The sequence below is a fragment of the Pseudopipra pipra genome, chromosome Z (genome assembly GCF_036250125.1).
Source record: "Pseudopipra pipra isolate bDixPip1 chromosome Z, bDixPip1.hap1, whole genome shotgun sequence".
In the NCBI taxonomy this organism is placed as follows: Eukaryota; Metazoa; Chordata; class Aves; order Passeriformes; family Pipridae; genus Pseudopipra; species Pseudopipra pipra.
In genome coordinates, this window is record NC_087581.1 from 2,822,619 (window position 1) to 2,838,332 (window position 15,714).

Sequence of the window (15,714 nt, forward strand, 5' to 3'; positions counted from 1 at the left end):
AACCTGGTATTAATTAAAACATGACCCAGAGCTGCCATTTCAAAAGTATGCGAAGTTCAAATGGCACAAACTAGCTCAACCCTACAACAATTCACAGAGGGGGATGGGGGCAGATCATGTCTGCTTTTTTATGTTGTTTAACAACATGAACCACTTCATTGCTATTTATATTTATTTATTTATTTATTCCAGGTTACAGTAGTTACATTTCTAAATTTACAAGGTTAAGCAAATAATACATTGTAAATACAATAAAATCAATAGTAGTGTAACAACATTCTCTCTAAAATTATAAAGTGAACTTTATCAGTGAATCCACTTTCCTCACATTTTCCTTCATTTCATACAGTAAAGCTTTTGTGTTTAGGTTTTTTTTAACCATGATAATAAAATAAAATCAAAACAACATGATCAAATTATTATCTGTTCTCAGACTGTGCAATTTTTAATGTATCACGTGAAAAGAGATCTCAAAAATTCAAGTCTTGCTGAACAACATTCATTCTTTCAGGCTTTTTGATGACCAGATGGAAAATATCTCAGATTCTTTTTACCAAATTATAAATAAAGATAATAAAGAATTTTTCATTGTGCGTTAAGCAAAGGCACATGGAATATGGCTGTGGATTCAAAACACTGGGAAGTGGCATCCACTTTATATCCCCGTATAGGATTTTTTTTCTGTGATGCTGCCTAACAACGCATTAATTATGGCAACAGATACATTAGCCAGATCTCTTCCCCCGTTTCACTTGCAAAAGCATCTCAGGAGGGTTTTGGAAACCATCCCACCCTTACACAGCCATGACAGGCAAAAAAAAACCAAACCAACAAAAAACTCCCCGTGTAAACACAGCTTACATTAGGAAAAGGCAGCAAACACACATCCCCTCCAGAAAAACATCACATTTTTGCAAGGACAAACTGCATCTTCCCTTGGAAGGACTGACACAGCTTTTTTGGTGGTCCAGAATAATCCCCTGCTCCATCAGCCTGCGCTTGAAACCCCTCCTAACTTAATAAGCCTGTTTTCCATGTGCCTTCGTTTTTCTGATCCAACACCATGAGACCAGTAAAATTTCTGAGAAAGAACCGGTTTCCAGCTCCGTGTTTTTGCAAGGTAACTGTCCATCTCTGTCAATCAGCCCAAATATTTTGGCTTCTACAGCACACATCACGCAGCACGTTTGTTCCAACGCCTCCACGTGTAACTGCAGCAGCCACACTGCAGACCCTGATTAGTTTAAAAACATCTGCTCAACTGGCCTGAATTACAAACCCTCATCAGGCACAGACTCCCCTTAAGGTCAGCTGAAGGATTCTCTGGCCAAAAACTGCAGAGCAAATTCAATTTTTAATGAGATGAAATTAAAACCATTAAAACCAGCAGAAAACTTCTACTAGTATCAATGGGGTTAGGATTTAATTTCTTAATGCCCTTGAAATATTACTTTAAAAAGAGTTTTACAGTATGTGGATACAGGAAGAGATAAAATATATTAATAAGAGAAACCAGTGATAATAAATATGTTTCAATTTGTAACATAACTGCCAAATGTAATCCTGTTTTATTGAAGTTAAATTAGTTTTCCAGTCTCAACTCTAGCAGCTCAGATAAAAACACCTAACAATTCTGCACAAACACTAAAAGACACTGAACTTAAAAAAATACAGATGTGTGTTTCTGCCTGAATTATTTTGTCCTAATACTGTTAAAAATGACACTGAGGATTTTACATTGTCTTTTTGTTTCTCCCTGCTCAGTTATTTTTGCAATAGAAAAACTGAAAACAGTTTCACCGCCTGAACTTGAATTTGGTTTATGTTGTATGTTAATTTTTTTTTCTAAATAAAACCTGACCATTCAGATGTTTTATCTGAAGCAAAACCTAAAATCCTCGGAGAAATCAGTGTGTGAAGGGTGGAAGTTCCTAAAGACCTTCCATACCAAACCCTACTGGAGGGCAGGGAAGCAGCATGAACTACCTGTGGAAGAACTTGCAGCCAAGGCTGCAAAACCACTGCACACTGAAGCCCCTGGACATCTAAGGCCTCCTAAAAAGGTACCAATTCTAGGAAGAAACCCTTTAAATTTTTATTTACTGCAGTGTCAGTTTGACATTTAGTAGAATTTCAACTGAGCATTTATATAAAGACTTACTTCCTTTACCTGCTGCTAAATTCCAGCTCTGGGGTCATACAGGTATTCCACTGCTCCCTTGCTGAAACAGCCCCCACACTGAAAACATGTAATTCAATGTTTACAACGACAAATATAGGAGCTTGGACCAAAGAAGCTGTGGCTGCCCCCTCCCTGGAAGTGTCCAAGCCCAGGCTGGATAGGGCTTGGAGCAACCTGGGAGAGTGGAAGGTGTTCCTGCCCATGGCAAGGGGGTTGGACTGGATGAGCTTTAAGCTCTTTTCCAATCCAAACCATTCTGGGATTCTGTGAACAGGCCAGGTAGGTTTAAACTGGCACCATCATCCCTGGAATTACACCAGTCTACACCATCTACACCAGCTGATCTGACTCGATGCATGTGACTTTTTCAAACCATAAGTAAAATTCCTTAAAGGAACTAGAATGTTTCTTTACACCATTCTGAAGTATAAAACCCAGGGCAATTAGGGAAACTAAATTATCATCGGTGGTTCTCCACGTCTGTGCAAAACTCCTACTGATTTTTCCTCTACTTGTCAAAAGTGGTGGTTTTGAAGTGATTTGATGAGACGTGAGCATAAACATACATTCAAAATGCAACTCTGGGAAAGTAGAAGAGTTTCCTTCTGATAATCCTAAAATAGTCTTAAGTAAGTCAGACAGCTCTCATGAAACACGGAATGGGTAAGATTAAAATCTTTGTCAAAATTTCAGCTGAAGAAATTTTAACTCCCTGAAAGTTTCTAATCAAAGCTCTTTGGAAATAAGAGCTTGTAATGGAAATCACAACAAATTTAACAGCAGCCGTGTAATATAGTAGAAATATTCCCAGGAGGGGAAAAAAAAAAAAAAAATCTGAAACTCTATATTGGGAATCTGTTTTCTCAAAGAGATGCCAAAGGCTGCCACACACACTTAAAACAGAGACTCGTCACTAGTATCGGAATCTGAAGGTTGGTTTCTGAATCTCTCAGATTCAGAACACAAAGGTAGAAGAGAGATGCTCCTGTTAAATGGCACAGGCTGCCAAGTCCTTCATCAGGTAGGTTATACTACACCTGAACAGCAGAAAGGAGGGGTTCCCCTCTCAGTTTCAGGCCAAACATAATTCCTCACGTGGAAACCCAGCTCGTGGAGCAGATATCCAGCTGTGTGGATCAACAAACACTCTTCATTTCAAAGGAGATGATTTATGACAAAGCTGAAGATTCAGCTCCAGTTTTGAGCCAAGTGGAAAGAGTGACCAAAGAATATTTACCATTTACAACCACAGGTGTTTTTAACACTAGGTAGCTTTTGTGGGGAAACTAAGTTAAAATTATACCTCATATAAATTATTCTCTCAGTCTTCTGGGTGCCTTGAGATAATTTTATCCTAGAAAGAGTACAGCTTCAAGGTCTGTATGCTCAACTACTGTCATCCTCTGCTTGTTTTCTCATGTTCACAGCTGCTTGCATTGAAAATAACAACTAACAGTGATGGATAAAAATAAAAGGTTTTAATTTGTTGCCTGCAGTAAACAAATCCATATTTTTATCTATTAATACACTGAATTATTTCAGTATTTTTCTTTTTCTTTCCTTTTTTTTTATTTTTTTTTTTTTTATTTTTTAAAGACTACCTGACCAACATATTAAAGATTGGCAGAATTTCACTGGCTACATCCCTAATGAAGTTATTATCCATTTATGAGATCCACATGTAAAGGTGTTTCAGTCTGAGAGATAAATAAGTTCAGCTGAACTCCTTACACAGTTTGTTCTGAAATACCTAATTGCTCTCTATATATTATTTTACAAAAAAAGGTTAAGGGCATGCTTACAGACATACACATTAAAAGAAACCAGTCACTGCAAAAAGCTGCTTCTGCATGCAGGGGAAGATTTATAAAGTTGTCATGCTTTAAAATATGCTGCTCTTACTGTCATCATAAAGGTATTTAAATATATATATATATATATAGGTATCAAATCTATGAACACCAGAAGGATCCATTTTGGTGATTTTTTTATATCAGCAAATACTCTTCCCTGAAGGATCTTGTATTTTAAACAGATGAGGACAAGTTGATCAAATTGCAATCAAACACAGAACAACTTGTTTAACTTTTACCTGAAATGCACACAATTTCAGACGAGAGAGTTTTCTAACAAGTTCATATCAAAATCTTTGTATAAAAATTATGCATGAAGGTGATCTGAAAAGAACTTTATCCCAGTACTTAAAAATTATCTCCTGCATAGTCTTTCAAACAGTTACTCTGAAAATAACACAGCTCTCTAACCTAATTTTTTTTTTTTAATGAAGGCATCACATACCTTAAAAAGAAAAAAGTCTATGGCAACAATAATGTTAAAAGACCAGTGTGAGTATCATGCTGATAACAAAAAGCATTTCTTGAGTTCCTGTTACAGGTTTGATCCAAACCGCCACATAAATTGATGGCAAAACTCCCACTGACTTCAGGGAGGGGGAAAAAAAAAAAGCCAGATCTACAGAAGATACTGTGGTTACTTCCAACAGGAAGAAAACAAATTACACTAAAATAACTAGTAAAAAAGTGACTGTGGTTTAAAAAGCAAAGTAACACAGCTAAAGGAGACCCACAGTGTTCTCTTTACTTAAACTATGTCTGTGCACACCTCCAATTTCCACTGTAAGAATTTTGATTTGCATTTGCATTCAAAACTTTTATCAAGTTCTACCTGATGATAAATGTACATTTTTTGGTAGCTACAGAGAAGTAACTTCCCATGAAAAAAGGCCTTAACGCAGAGGTGACCAAAAATATCCCTGTAACAATAGTAAGTAAGAATTAAGTAGAGACTTCTAATACACAATTTAAATTAATCCTACTTTAAACATCACAGTTTCAAGCCTGCCTATTCAGGATAACTCTTAGTATTAAAAAAAAAATTAAAAATCCACACAACAGCAAATTCTTGTATTATTTAAATGAAACTAATGCTCTGGCATTCCCCATCACAAGTAAATAATGATTTCAGTGGCATTCAAGCATGGTTCAGTCTGACCCAGACCAGCAGCCCTTCAGACCACCATGGTGTTTACTTATCTGGCTGTCAAGCCTCCCTTCAAATTCCTGTGCCAAGAACCAATCCATCCCCTGACTGGTGCTTATCTTGGGGCAGACAGGACTATTTTTATTCCAGCATGAAGGATGTGGTTTGTCCATATATACAGGAGGGAAGCAGCAGTGCTTTGTGTGCACAAGTTGGGTGTGACTCATCCCACCTCAATTCAGCCAAAAGTTATCTCGTATAAACTGCTGATAAGGGAGGTTTGGACAACTAATGGAAGAGAAAGACACTGCTGGGAGACAGCCTCAGCAGGGGCTTATCTCTTCCCACTGACTCAGAAGGAGACCCAGGGAACAGCAAACTGGACACCTGGAATTAGTGGAATGACTTCCACCCAAACCAAACACACACACAACACACACACATATATATAAATATATATATACATGTGCCTATTTGTGCACACAGTTTAAGACAGCTGCATCCATAAGCATGCCATGTGCAACACTGCAGTGACATTGATTAAAAAAAAAAAAGATCTGGACAGAAAATGAACTACTAAATGGGAGACAAAAAAAAAAAGTAAAAATCCATTGTGCACAGTTATATATATATCTCTTTCTAAATATTTAAGGTAAGCTTATTTACTGCTTCTGCCTAAAAAGGAAGAAGAAAAAGCTAATGTGTGACGTGTTCAAGCTGCAAAACTTGTGAGTAAGTGGAGTTAAGGAAATGTCATGGGTTTGTATCTAGTCTGGGTCTCTAAGGTACTTTACCTCCTTAAATATAAAACTTATTTCCTTATATAAATGTTTTAACATGCAAAAAAGGGCATCTGGATGAATACCCTGAATGCTCCTATTGTAGCAAACATAGCTCTACTGCTTTTGGGGTATCTAAACAAGGATTCTAAGTTATATTTTCCCAAGTTTGGTGATGAAAGCCTAGGGTGGTTCCCCTCCCCAACACCTTTAAAGGTGTTTATATGTATGTGCTGGCACATGCATGTGGGTATGCTGTGATTTTTTTTTTTAAACTACATATATTCTCTATAAATTAGAAATAACCAAACGATACCATGGCAGTAAAACCCAGAAGAGAAAACAAAACAAACAAATACAAAGAGAAAAGCAAACCTCATTTTTCAGCATAATCCAAAAATAACATCAAGATTGCAAAGATTTGATTTTCTTTTCCCCTCCTCCCCCCCCCCCCTTAAGTTTATGATTGATTCAGATCAGGCTCTGCAATATTCCCATTCTCTGGAAAGATAGGTGGAAAATTGTTATTAAAAGTCGCTGGAAACTCGAGAGTAGCATCGACATTCTGATAGCCCACGTAAGAATTAAACGACTGCTGAGGAAGTACTTGGCTATCAGGCATCTGTATGAAAGCCCCTGACTGCGTGGTAGGGGGGATTCTTTGGCCAACTAGTTGAATTTTGGGTTCCCTGGGCTCCAGTTGCTGCTTGCTCTCTTCGTCCGTGTCAAGACGGGTTAGCTTTTCTATCCACATGCGGAATTTCTCCTCTGTCTGCCTCTGCATCTCGGCAAAGCAGTTCATGGCCTCTTCCAGGACATTGCCTATGCAGTTCCTATCCCACACGGTGCCCCTGTCAAGCAATCCTGGAATTTCCCTGGTCGCTCCTCCAGATCCCCCAGCACGACTGAAGCCAGCTTTAAAGACATTGAGGCCATTTGATAAGTCATCGTTAAGTAAGAACAAAATATTGCTTATTAAGGCATGTTAACTCAGGAAAACAACTTTTCTAATTCTGTCCCTGGGATATGACAACACGAGAGGAATTGACAAATATTAAGCAACAGTTATACTGTCAAAGAAAGGTAACATTTTATACTCACTGAGGTTATAATAGAAATTTTGGCTTCAAAATTATTTTTATTCTAGAAGTCTCAGGCAATTCTGTCAAAAAAGTCTGTTTTTTTCAAGAAATAAACCAAATTACTCCAACTCCCTTGCAATCTCTGTTTTGAATTCAAGTGAGGGTGCAAAAAACCATTATACATGTTCAGTCCTGTCAAGCTGTGATCCAAAGTGCTACTGTCCAACTGGTAAACCTTGAATAATTATGTGCATTTTAGTTACACACTTGAATCCTTTTATAACGGGTTGTTAAACACAGACAAAACTGTACACGAGATAACAGGGATAAAGGCTGATATAGCGGCTGCAGCACCTGAAGCAGCCAAGCCCAAAGCTCTTGGTCCAGTTTTGGAAAACACAGTGAATGCGGATGAGGAGAACACACAACACAAATATGGGATAATTTGTGAGAGCTGTGCTAACACAGGAGGTGAGAGCAGCCTCTGCCCGGTGTGATGGACACAGCTCCATCACAAGGACAATCCACACAACAGCAGTGACCAGCCTCACTCCAACTAGGACCACGCCCTCCGCTGGCATTCCTAGAAAACAGGGAATGTTTGGAATGGAATTGTTCTCGGTGCTACTATCCATCAAAAAGATGTGGGAAATTACTAGCTTTGGGATTACGAGAAAGAAGTTTAGCAGCAAAAGGGTCATCCTCATTACCTCACTCTTCATACCAGTAACAAAAGGCAGCTTTTTGGTATCTGTATTTCTAAGCTTAAGAGTCCACTCAGGAATTATCTAGGAAGCAATAAACCTTCAAGAAAACAAAGCTCTGTACCTGTTTGAGGAATCATAAACAATATGTGCATGCCATCCAAACACACAAACGTTACCTCAGGTAATTCCAAAACAAGACAAGCATCACATTAAGCTACACAAAGCAGCTACAAAACCCGACAATTTAATATGTAAATGTGAAACCTGTGGCATCCCCTAGCTTAAGAGTAATAGAAAATACCCTAAGAATGAGACAAATTATTGCACAGCCTAAGTAAATATTTACTAATAAAAACATAAGGCACTAAATCTTTATTGGGATTTCACTGTGTACATGAAATTACAGTATTACTTAAACACCACATTCTTTTCAGGAGCTATTTAAATGAGGTATACACAGGTCCTTCCGTAACAGCTAAAGAAAGACCAGGATTATTTTCTTATTTACAAGCAGTTACAAAACCCCCTAATTTTTAAGTCTATTTCCCCATCTGTTTACCTATCAGACAGGCTGGAAATTCAGCATTCAGGTCCTCTGCTCAAAAATAATTACTTTATAGCAAGTAATTTACATCCCTCCTACTGCATTTTAACTACAAATAATTATGTAATATGCTAACTTATTCCTAAAAGATGGGTTGGTTATTTCTGTATATTCAATATCTTTTTCATCCCTGAAAAAAATATTTCTCCTGTTCAATTACTCCTAGCATCGAACACCCAATATAATGCAGTTTATTTGTCACTAGTCAGGGATCTTATCCTAAAATCAAGGAACTAAATGACAGTCTGATTTCCATAGGCTTATTAATAGGTAATGTTAAGTTTTAATTTATTAATTTTAATTTATTAATTTATATTTAATTTATTACTATTTAAGTAAAAACTATTGATGGTGATACATGAGACAATCTACCTAAGTTTTTAAAGTTAAGAATGAACTAGAATGATAAAGTTGACAAAATTGTTTTGTAAACTGAAGAAACTGTATTAAAATATATATAACCCTGCAATACTATTTTTAAAAGGCATCAGTCATAATGCATCTACAATTTACAGCAGCATCAATGTTTCAAATGCTTGCCTTGCAGTTATTATAAGAAGCCTTATTCAATCTTTTCTTTATTTCGGGGTTAAGAAAAAAAATTAAGCCAAAAAAGTAATTTTATATATTAAAAATGCTAGCATTTATTTAACTAGTCCCTCCTCTGTCTAGAAACTTAAACGTCTGTAATGTTTTTTTTAAGTTATGCCAAGTTTACAGGTGAAGAAAATTTGCAGTCACAAAGGGGTCAGAATCCAAGATTCGTATCCTATTTTCAAGACACCAGCTCCTGCAAAACAGCACCTAAGAAATGCCCCAACACTGTCTCTTTATGAGATCTATTAAGTACTAACCAAATCCAAAGTTATTTAATTTAGGAAGTCTGACAATGTAAAAATTTAAGATATGCTCCCCCTTCATTCTAATTAGGAATGGTTGATTCCTCCGTGTCATTCATGCCACAGATTTCCAAATTAACATCTTACTGCAAACCACTTTCGACAGGCTATGTTTTTTCCTATCTGTTAAATATAATTGTCATTCTGAGTAGCTTGCACCAAATTCATCCCTTGCGAGATGCTTCTTCGAGGGTCTGTGCACAATTCTTGGGAGGAAGGAACATGGACACACTGTGCACCCCCTCTTTGGGTTTCTGCGTATCAAAAAACTCTTTTTTTTTTTTTTTTTTAACAAAGTGAGCTGAGACTTTTCCAACATCAACACTCAAACTTTTTAATAGATTTTTCTGAAAGCCTGAAACATGAGTCACTCCCACTTCAATTCAGATTTTTCCGAGTTGCAGAAAGCACAATGGTAGTGAAATGCCAATATTTTCGTATTTTTAAAAACCTCTTCCTTTTTCCAAGAAAGAAGTGTTTACAGAGAAATAAATATTTATTCCCAGACTTTCTCTCATGCCAATGGCACTCAGAGTCAATTTGCAGCATCAAAAGTGAGACTGTTTAAAGGAGTAACTTCCAGCAGCAGCAAGTCCAGCAGAACCTATTCTGGGACTTTTATGCTATGTTTATATGGTGTTTAAGAATGGTAAAATCCTAAATGCCAACAGAGAAGCTCAGTCACTAAAAGATAAGAAATTGGTTCTCATCTGCAATAACCCAAAGATCATGGCATTCCCTGAAATAAAGAGCCCAAGTTTACGACTGCTCAGGTCAGTGAAACAATTCTCATGAGCACACATGAAGTTTAGACTGAACCCATATTTTCAGGTGTAAAATAACACCACAGGATGCATTCAGAATAACACAACTTACATTGTGCTTATCTCCTGTGCAGCTCACGATACTTGTATTGAAGTACCACCAGCAATATCTCAACTCTTCAATCTTTCCTGAGGAGAAAACCAAGCCTGCCACTATTTTAATCCGCAGTACACTTGAGTTCAGCAGAGAGAACTGACTCTCTGTAGCACAACTGCTCTCCTAGCAACTTCATGGCATTATTTTCACTGAACATTTTCCTTACCTTACAAATTTAGCCAAACCTATTTCAGAGCCAGTGGTGCAGATAGTCCAACAAAAAGATAACTGCACTACTTAAATGGAAGAGGTTTAGTGACACACCATGAAGGAGTACTGTATTCTCAAACATGGCAGTTTAATTTTCAGACCACACACAAGCAAACTGGCTGCTGTACCCACTCCCTGGGTCGATAATTTAAGAGCCAGAGTCCATGTAACCTTTGTCATGAAGGCCACATTAACTGTCACTAAAAATTTTAGAGCATCTCTGTTGGCAAAGCTATTTTTCAGACAACAGATGGTTGAAAATAAGCCCCGACTGTAAGAGGTGTAGAGTCAGTAACCAACACTGCAGCTGAACTGTCCAAATACAGGCAGACTAAGGGGAACATAGGCTACTTGGAAAACTCTTCTGCATCAATGTGTACAGACTTCTCTTAAAAGGAAAGGCAAAAGTTTCTTCACGTCCTGACACTGGAGTTAAATCTCTCAGCTTTTGACTGTGTGCAGAGGACACTCACGGCCTGAATTTCCAGTCGTGCTTTTTAATACCCTGTGTTATCTTCTACCTACATGTTTGTTCCCTAAATTTTGAGGATATTCACAGTGTTATGCTAAGTGCACTAAAATGGCTTTCTAGTCTTTCTAGACTGCAGTACTTTGCCAGCTCCAGGAGGGAGGATCACAGATGGCACATGAACCCACCACTGGGACGGAGCTCTGGGAGTTCGACTCCGACTCGCGGTTCCACTGCATCTGTCATGACCACAACATTTCCTCAAACCACAAGCAGCACAGAATGCATTTTTTAGCCAGACTTTTATCCTTATCTCTACAGAGAATATTTTTCTCCTGCACTTGTGAACTGTTCCCCACAAACCAGAGCTGTTCCTATTTAAAGGAGAACCGCAACGTGGCAGGTTCACATCGCACCAGATGGCACCAAAAGGGCAGCTCAAGGGTTTCAATGTCTTAAATGGAACTTAGCATCAAGCAGATGACACATGCTATGGAGTAAGAACAAATGTTAGTGTTCCTCGGGATGGTTTGTGCACTGCAACACCTCGTACTGCAGGTTAAACTGGGCTTTGCTGTCATCACCACTAAATTAAGTTCGTCCTTGCAATGCGATCGTTTCACCACAAGCATCTCATGGTTAAGACCAAGAGCCCAGTGAGACACTCAAAGTGCCCTGGAATGGTTTCAGGTCTCTGCAAAGGCAGTCAGAAACCCAAGCGAACCTGAAAATACCATGCGGTGCCCTCTGGTTCACAAGGTACTTTTATGACTTAAAAAAAAGCATATGACCAGAGGGATTTACTCCGTGAGTTTTGGGGTTTTTTGAGAGGTGGGGAGGAACCAGTCCCAAAACTCAATGAAACAGTCTTCTTCAACAGGCTTTAAATCGGGCTTTAATTCCCCAAAGTGTAAATATAATGAATAAAAAGGTAGAAGCTAGAAAGCCTAACTACTAAATTGGTAAAAACAATTTTAGATCTCTATTAAAAGTTTACTACACAGTAATTACAGGAGGAGATTATGCCTTTCCCAGACTTTCTAAAAATAAACATTTACTTCCTTCGTGCAACCTGCTTCCTAGCAGGTGTGGGAAAAACGCCAGTTTTCATGGGGACAGCATCATCCACCATAATCAACTCAGTTAAAACAGTAATTTGTAAAACCTGCTGCAAATATTTTAAATAATTAATCTAGCAAACTTTAGTTCAGCAACTTAATATTGCAGTTTTCCTTTAAACGTTCTTGCCCTTTGTAAGATTTTTCTTAAAAAAAAACCCATAAAAACACCTTCTAGCATAAGAGGCAAAAAGGCATGTAACCCAGTAAAAATTGGCAAGCCAAAAGGTTTATTTTTATTTCTGATTTTATTTCTGATTGCCATAGGATGATGGTTCTGTGTTATAATATGCTGCAAGAATAATTCACACAAAATCCTGTCCACGGCACTTGAGGTAATAAAATAACAAAGACTCAGCAAACAAAAACCTTGAAGAATTCAATCTTCTTTTGCTAACAAAATTACAAGAAGGCCCCTATAATTTGCTAGCTCCCATCTTAAAACAAATGTGTCAGAAAGTAAAAAGTGTAGAAATCACTGAACCTCAGGACATAGGAAAACAGTGGCAGCTCTTTCTAGGATATTGAAAATTCAGGTAGGACTGTAGCTTGGGCACCTGTGTAATCATGTTTATATCCTAAAATAGGTGACCAGCTGCAATCTGCAAGAACTTAGAATAAGGCTAAGAGGCTTGTCATGCACTGACATGTCGAGCTGAAAGCACAGAACAAGTGCAATAATGGCCAGGGCCTTGCTATAACACAGGCAAGAGGTCTGCTGTGCCATTTCTAACATAACTGCCAAGCTGTGGTCTTTTTTTACTAAAGCAAAGCTGGCCACTTATCTTAAGAATTCGATTATCACCGTCTAATGGGATTTGACAGCACTGACAGGAGTTAATATAGGCTTACAAAGGAAAAGATCTGAAAACTCCAGAATTCAAAAGGTTGTCCTTCCTCCCATTTACCATTGCTATGCTTTGTTGGTGTGCAAAAGTGCACCAAAACCTCAGAACAGATTTTAATATTTGCCCACGTCTCGTTAACACACTGCAGTCTTCAAATTTACACAGAGCTGCAGTTCTCCTGGGTTTTTTTTTTGTCTCAAGTGTCACTCATCTAACTTAGCATGACAGCTGAGAAACGATGTCAGATGCCTTTACAGTTCAGTTTAAAAAACATCCTCTACCTGGTATCTCTGCGGTGATTGTCTTGCTGCTCCCTGAAACCTCTTCGTCGTCATCGGATGAGCTGGTGCTGGAGTCACAGGTCAGGTCGCTGTCGCTGGTGCTGCTGTCCTGCAGCAGGTTGTACTTCTTGCGAGCAGCTGCCTCCCGCTTCTGCCTCAGGAGCCGGATCCTCTCTTTGTGCTTTTGGCTTCGGTGACCCTTTGCCTTGGTAACTCGACCGTTCTGCTTATCACTGGACTGTCGGTTTTTCTTGGCAGCCATGGTTGAAGTTTCGCTCTCGGACCTGGATCTCCTGGATTTCCTCCCAGCTGCGGCCCCAGACACTGCAGAAGGGTCTCCCTCTGCGACAGCTTCAGCTTGACAGGGCTCATTCTCTTCTGTGGAAGACAACGTGTCTGAGTCAGCCAAATGCCCACTGGAAGAAGGGGAAAGCATGCACTGATTAGAAGAGTCACTCTCATAAACTCGACTGCCCGTTGGCTTGTCGCTCTCCGTGGATGCCAGCTGGGACTCCGACGAGTCTCGCCTCAGCTCCATCAGCAAGCAAGGCATGGAAGAGAGCACTGCAGAGTCTGCTGGAGTGGGCATGCTGTCCTTCTCAGTTTGTGTCTCGAGCTCTATAGGTCCGTCTTCATCAGGAGCAGTCTCTTGCTTTTCAGAAGCCTTTGGTGGAACTTCTGAATCAGCAAGTTCTTCAGCTTTTCCCACTGCCTCCATCTTCATTGCAGAGCAGAAAGGTCCTCCTGGTGTTAAAGCATTGAGCAAGGGGTCTGGAAGAGTGGGTGAACTATATGTGGTGTTCAGCAATACAGCACCCTGCACAAGAACAGAACAGTAAGAATAATTTAAACAAATAGCTCACTCATCCCTGCTCTTCACAGTATTACCTGAACAACCCATTGCTTCCAGTTATAGACAGCATGGTTCACAGAATCCCAGAATGGTTTGGGTTGGAAGGGACCTTAAAGCCCATCCAGTTCCACCCCCCCTGCCACGAGCAGAGACACCTTCCACTAGACCAGGTTGATCCAAGCCCCATCCAACCTGGCCTTGGACACTTCCAGGGATCCAGGGGCAGACACAGCTTCTCTGGGCAACCTGTGTCAGGGCCTCCCCACCCTCACAGACAACAATTCCTTCCCAATATCCCATCTAACCCTGTCCTGTCCCTCCAGTCCCTTGTCCAAAGTCCCTGTCCAGCTCTCTTGGAGCCCCTTTAGGCACTGGAAGGGAGTCTAAGGTCTCCCTGGAGTCTTCTCTTCTTCAGGCTGAACACTCCCAGCTCTCCCAGCCTGGCTCCAGAGCAGAGTATTGTATTGTTCAGTATTGTGTTGGTTTTCTCAGTTTATTTTTTCCTAGTGAACTCATCCTGTTACACTGAACTATTTCTTTGTTTTTACACATCCATGAAAGATGGTACTGGAGACACATTAAACATGGTGCACTTCACTGGAATAATCAAAACAGATCAGAAAATAATAAAAATATTTCCAAACTCCTAGCTTATAAAATTTAATCAATATGTTATAATCAACATATGTCAAACTTCTTTACCTAGACCTTTAAATATATTTTCACAGACAATTTTAGTCCTTCTAACAACACCAGCTTGAAAATTTCCAGACTTGGCAGTCATCCACCTGGACAGACCAGAATATAGTTCAGTTTCCATATCTATGGGAAGTCTACTTTTCAGGACCTCAGCCTCATAAAACTACAAAGTTTTTCTGGTGATTTCCAAACTGTAGCAACATGACAGAGGAGAAATTTCATCACTGTGCACAGAAACTGAAGAAGCTGCTGAACATCACAGAGCAAGACTGCAGACACCCTCCTTTTCCAGTGGAACTGCTCTGCCAGTTGACCAGAGGTACAAAAGACTTAAAGAACCGGCAGAAAGTGCTACTAAATTGTCAGAGACAGGGCTATAGGCACTGTCTTTGGAGGCATTAGCTACAGGTAACACAGATTTGCTCTCAGGCAAGAACCACCACACTGGTGAGTCCCGTAAAGATGTTTTAGGAGTATCTAACACACCATTTGAGAGCTCCTTGAGCGTCTCCCAAACAAGTCCTGGTTATATGAGTACCTGAAGGCTGACCTAGTTCCTCTCAGATCTGCCAGGAAAGCAGCATCAAGTAGTAGGGGCTGCAAGCATGAAACATTATCCACCCACATCACTATCCTGTATTTTACTTCAGGTTATAATTTAACAAATGGCATTGCTTCAGCGTAAATACAAACCCCAAGCTGTTTATCTGATTGATAAATTGCATGTTATCTACCAAAAAATACCTAAAGCTACCTCAAGGAAATTTTGTTTGAGAGATCAATAGTTATCATTCTATCTTCACTATTCACACTTTGCCTTTCACCTAGATTTTCACTTGGAATTCAACACAGAATAAAGATCTTTCAACTACCAGATTCGCTTGCAGATCAATGGTATGGAACAAATTCTTTATAGGTTCAAAGTCATAGTAAACAATAAATTTATGGCATTTCAGAAAACAAAGTGTGAATGAGAAAAAGCAGCAGTAAGATTTAATCTAAAAAAAAAAAATGCACTTCTGCTGAGAAGGGCAGTCAGTAATTGAGCATCCTGAGGAAACC

At 39.2% G+C, this 15,714-nt stretch overlaps 1 protein-coding gene across 5 annotated transcripts in view; it reads right to left on the reverse strand.

The window, feature by feature from the left end:
* The window catches only part of ARK2N (arkadia (RNF111) N-terminal like PKA signaling regulator 2N), a 43,824-nt gene that overhangs the window by 14,019 nt on the left and 14,091 nt on the right, over positions 1-15,714 (reverse strand). For 4 of the 5 annotated variants that reach the window (XM_064642354.1, XM_064642356.1, XM_064642352.1 and 1 more), the window contains one exon: positions 13,101-13,917. In XM_064642354.1, coding sequence (XP_064498424.1) covers positions 13,101-13,824 — 724 coding nt within the window. In that variant the 5' untranslated portion in view covers positions 13,825-13,917. Of the gene's footprint in view, positions 1-158; positions 6,877-13,100; positions 13,918-15,714 lie in introns of those variants that run through there. The other variant, XM_064642353.1, reaches the window with a different exon arrangement.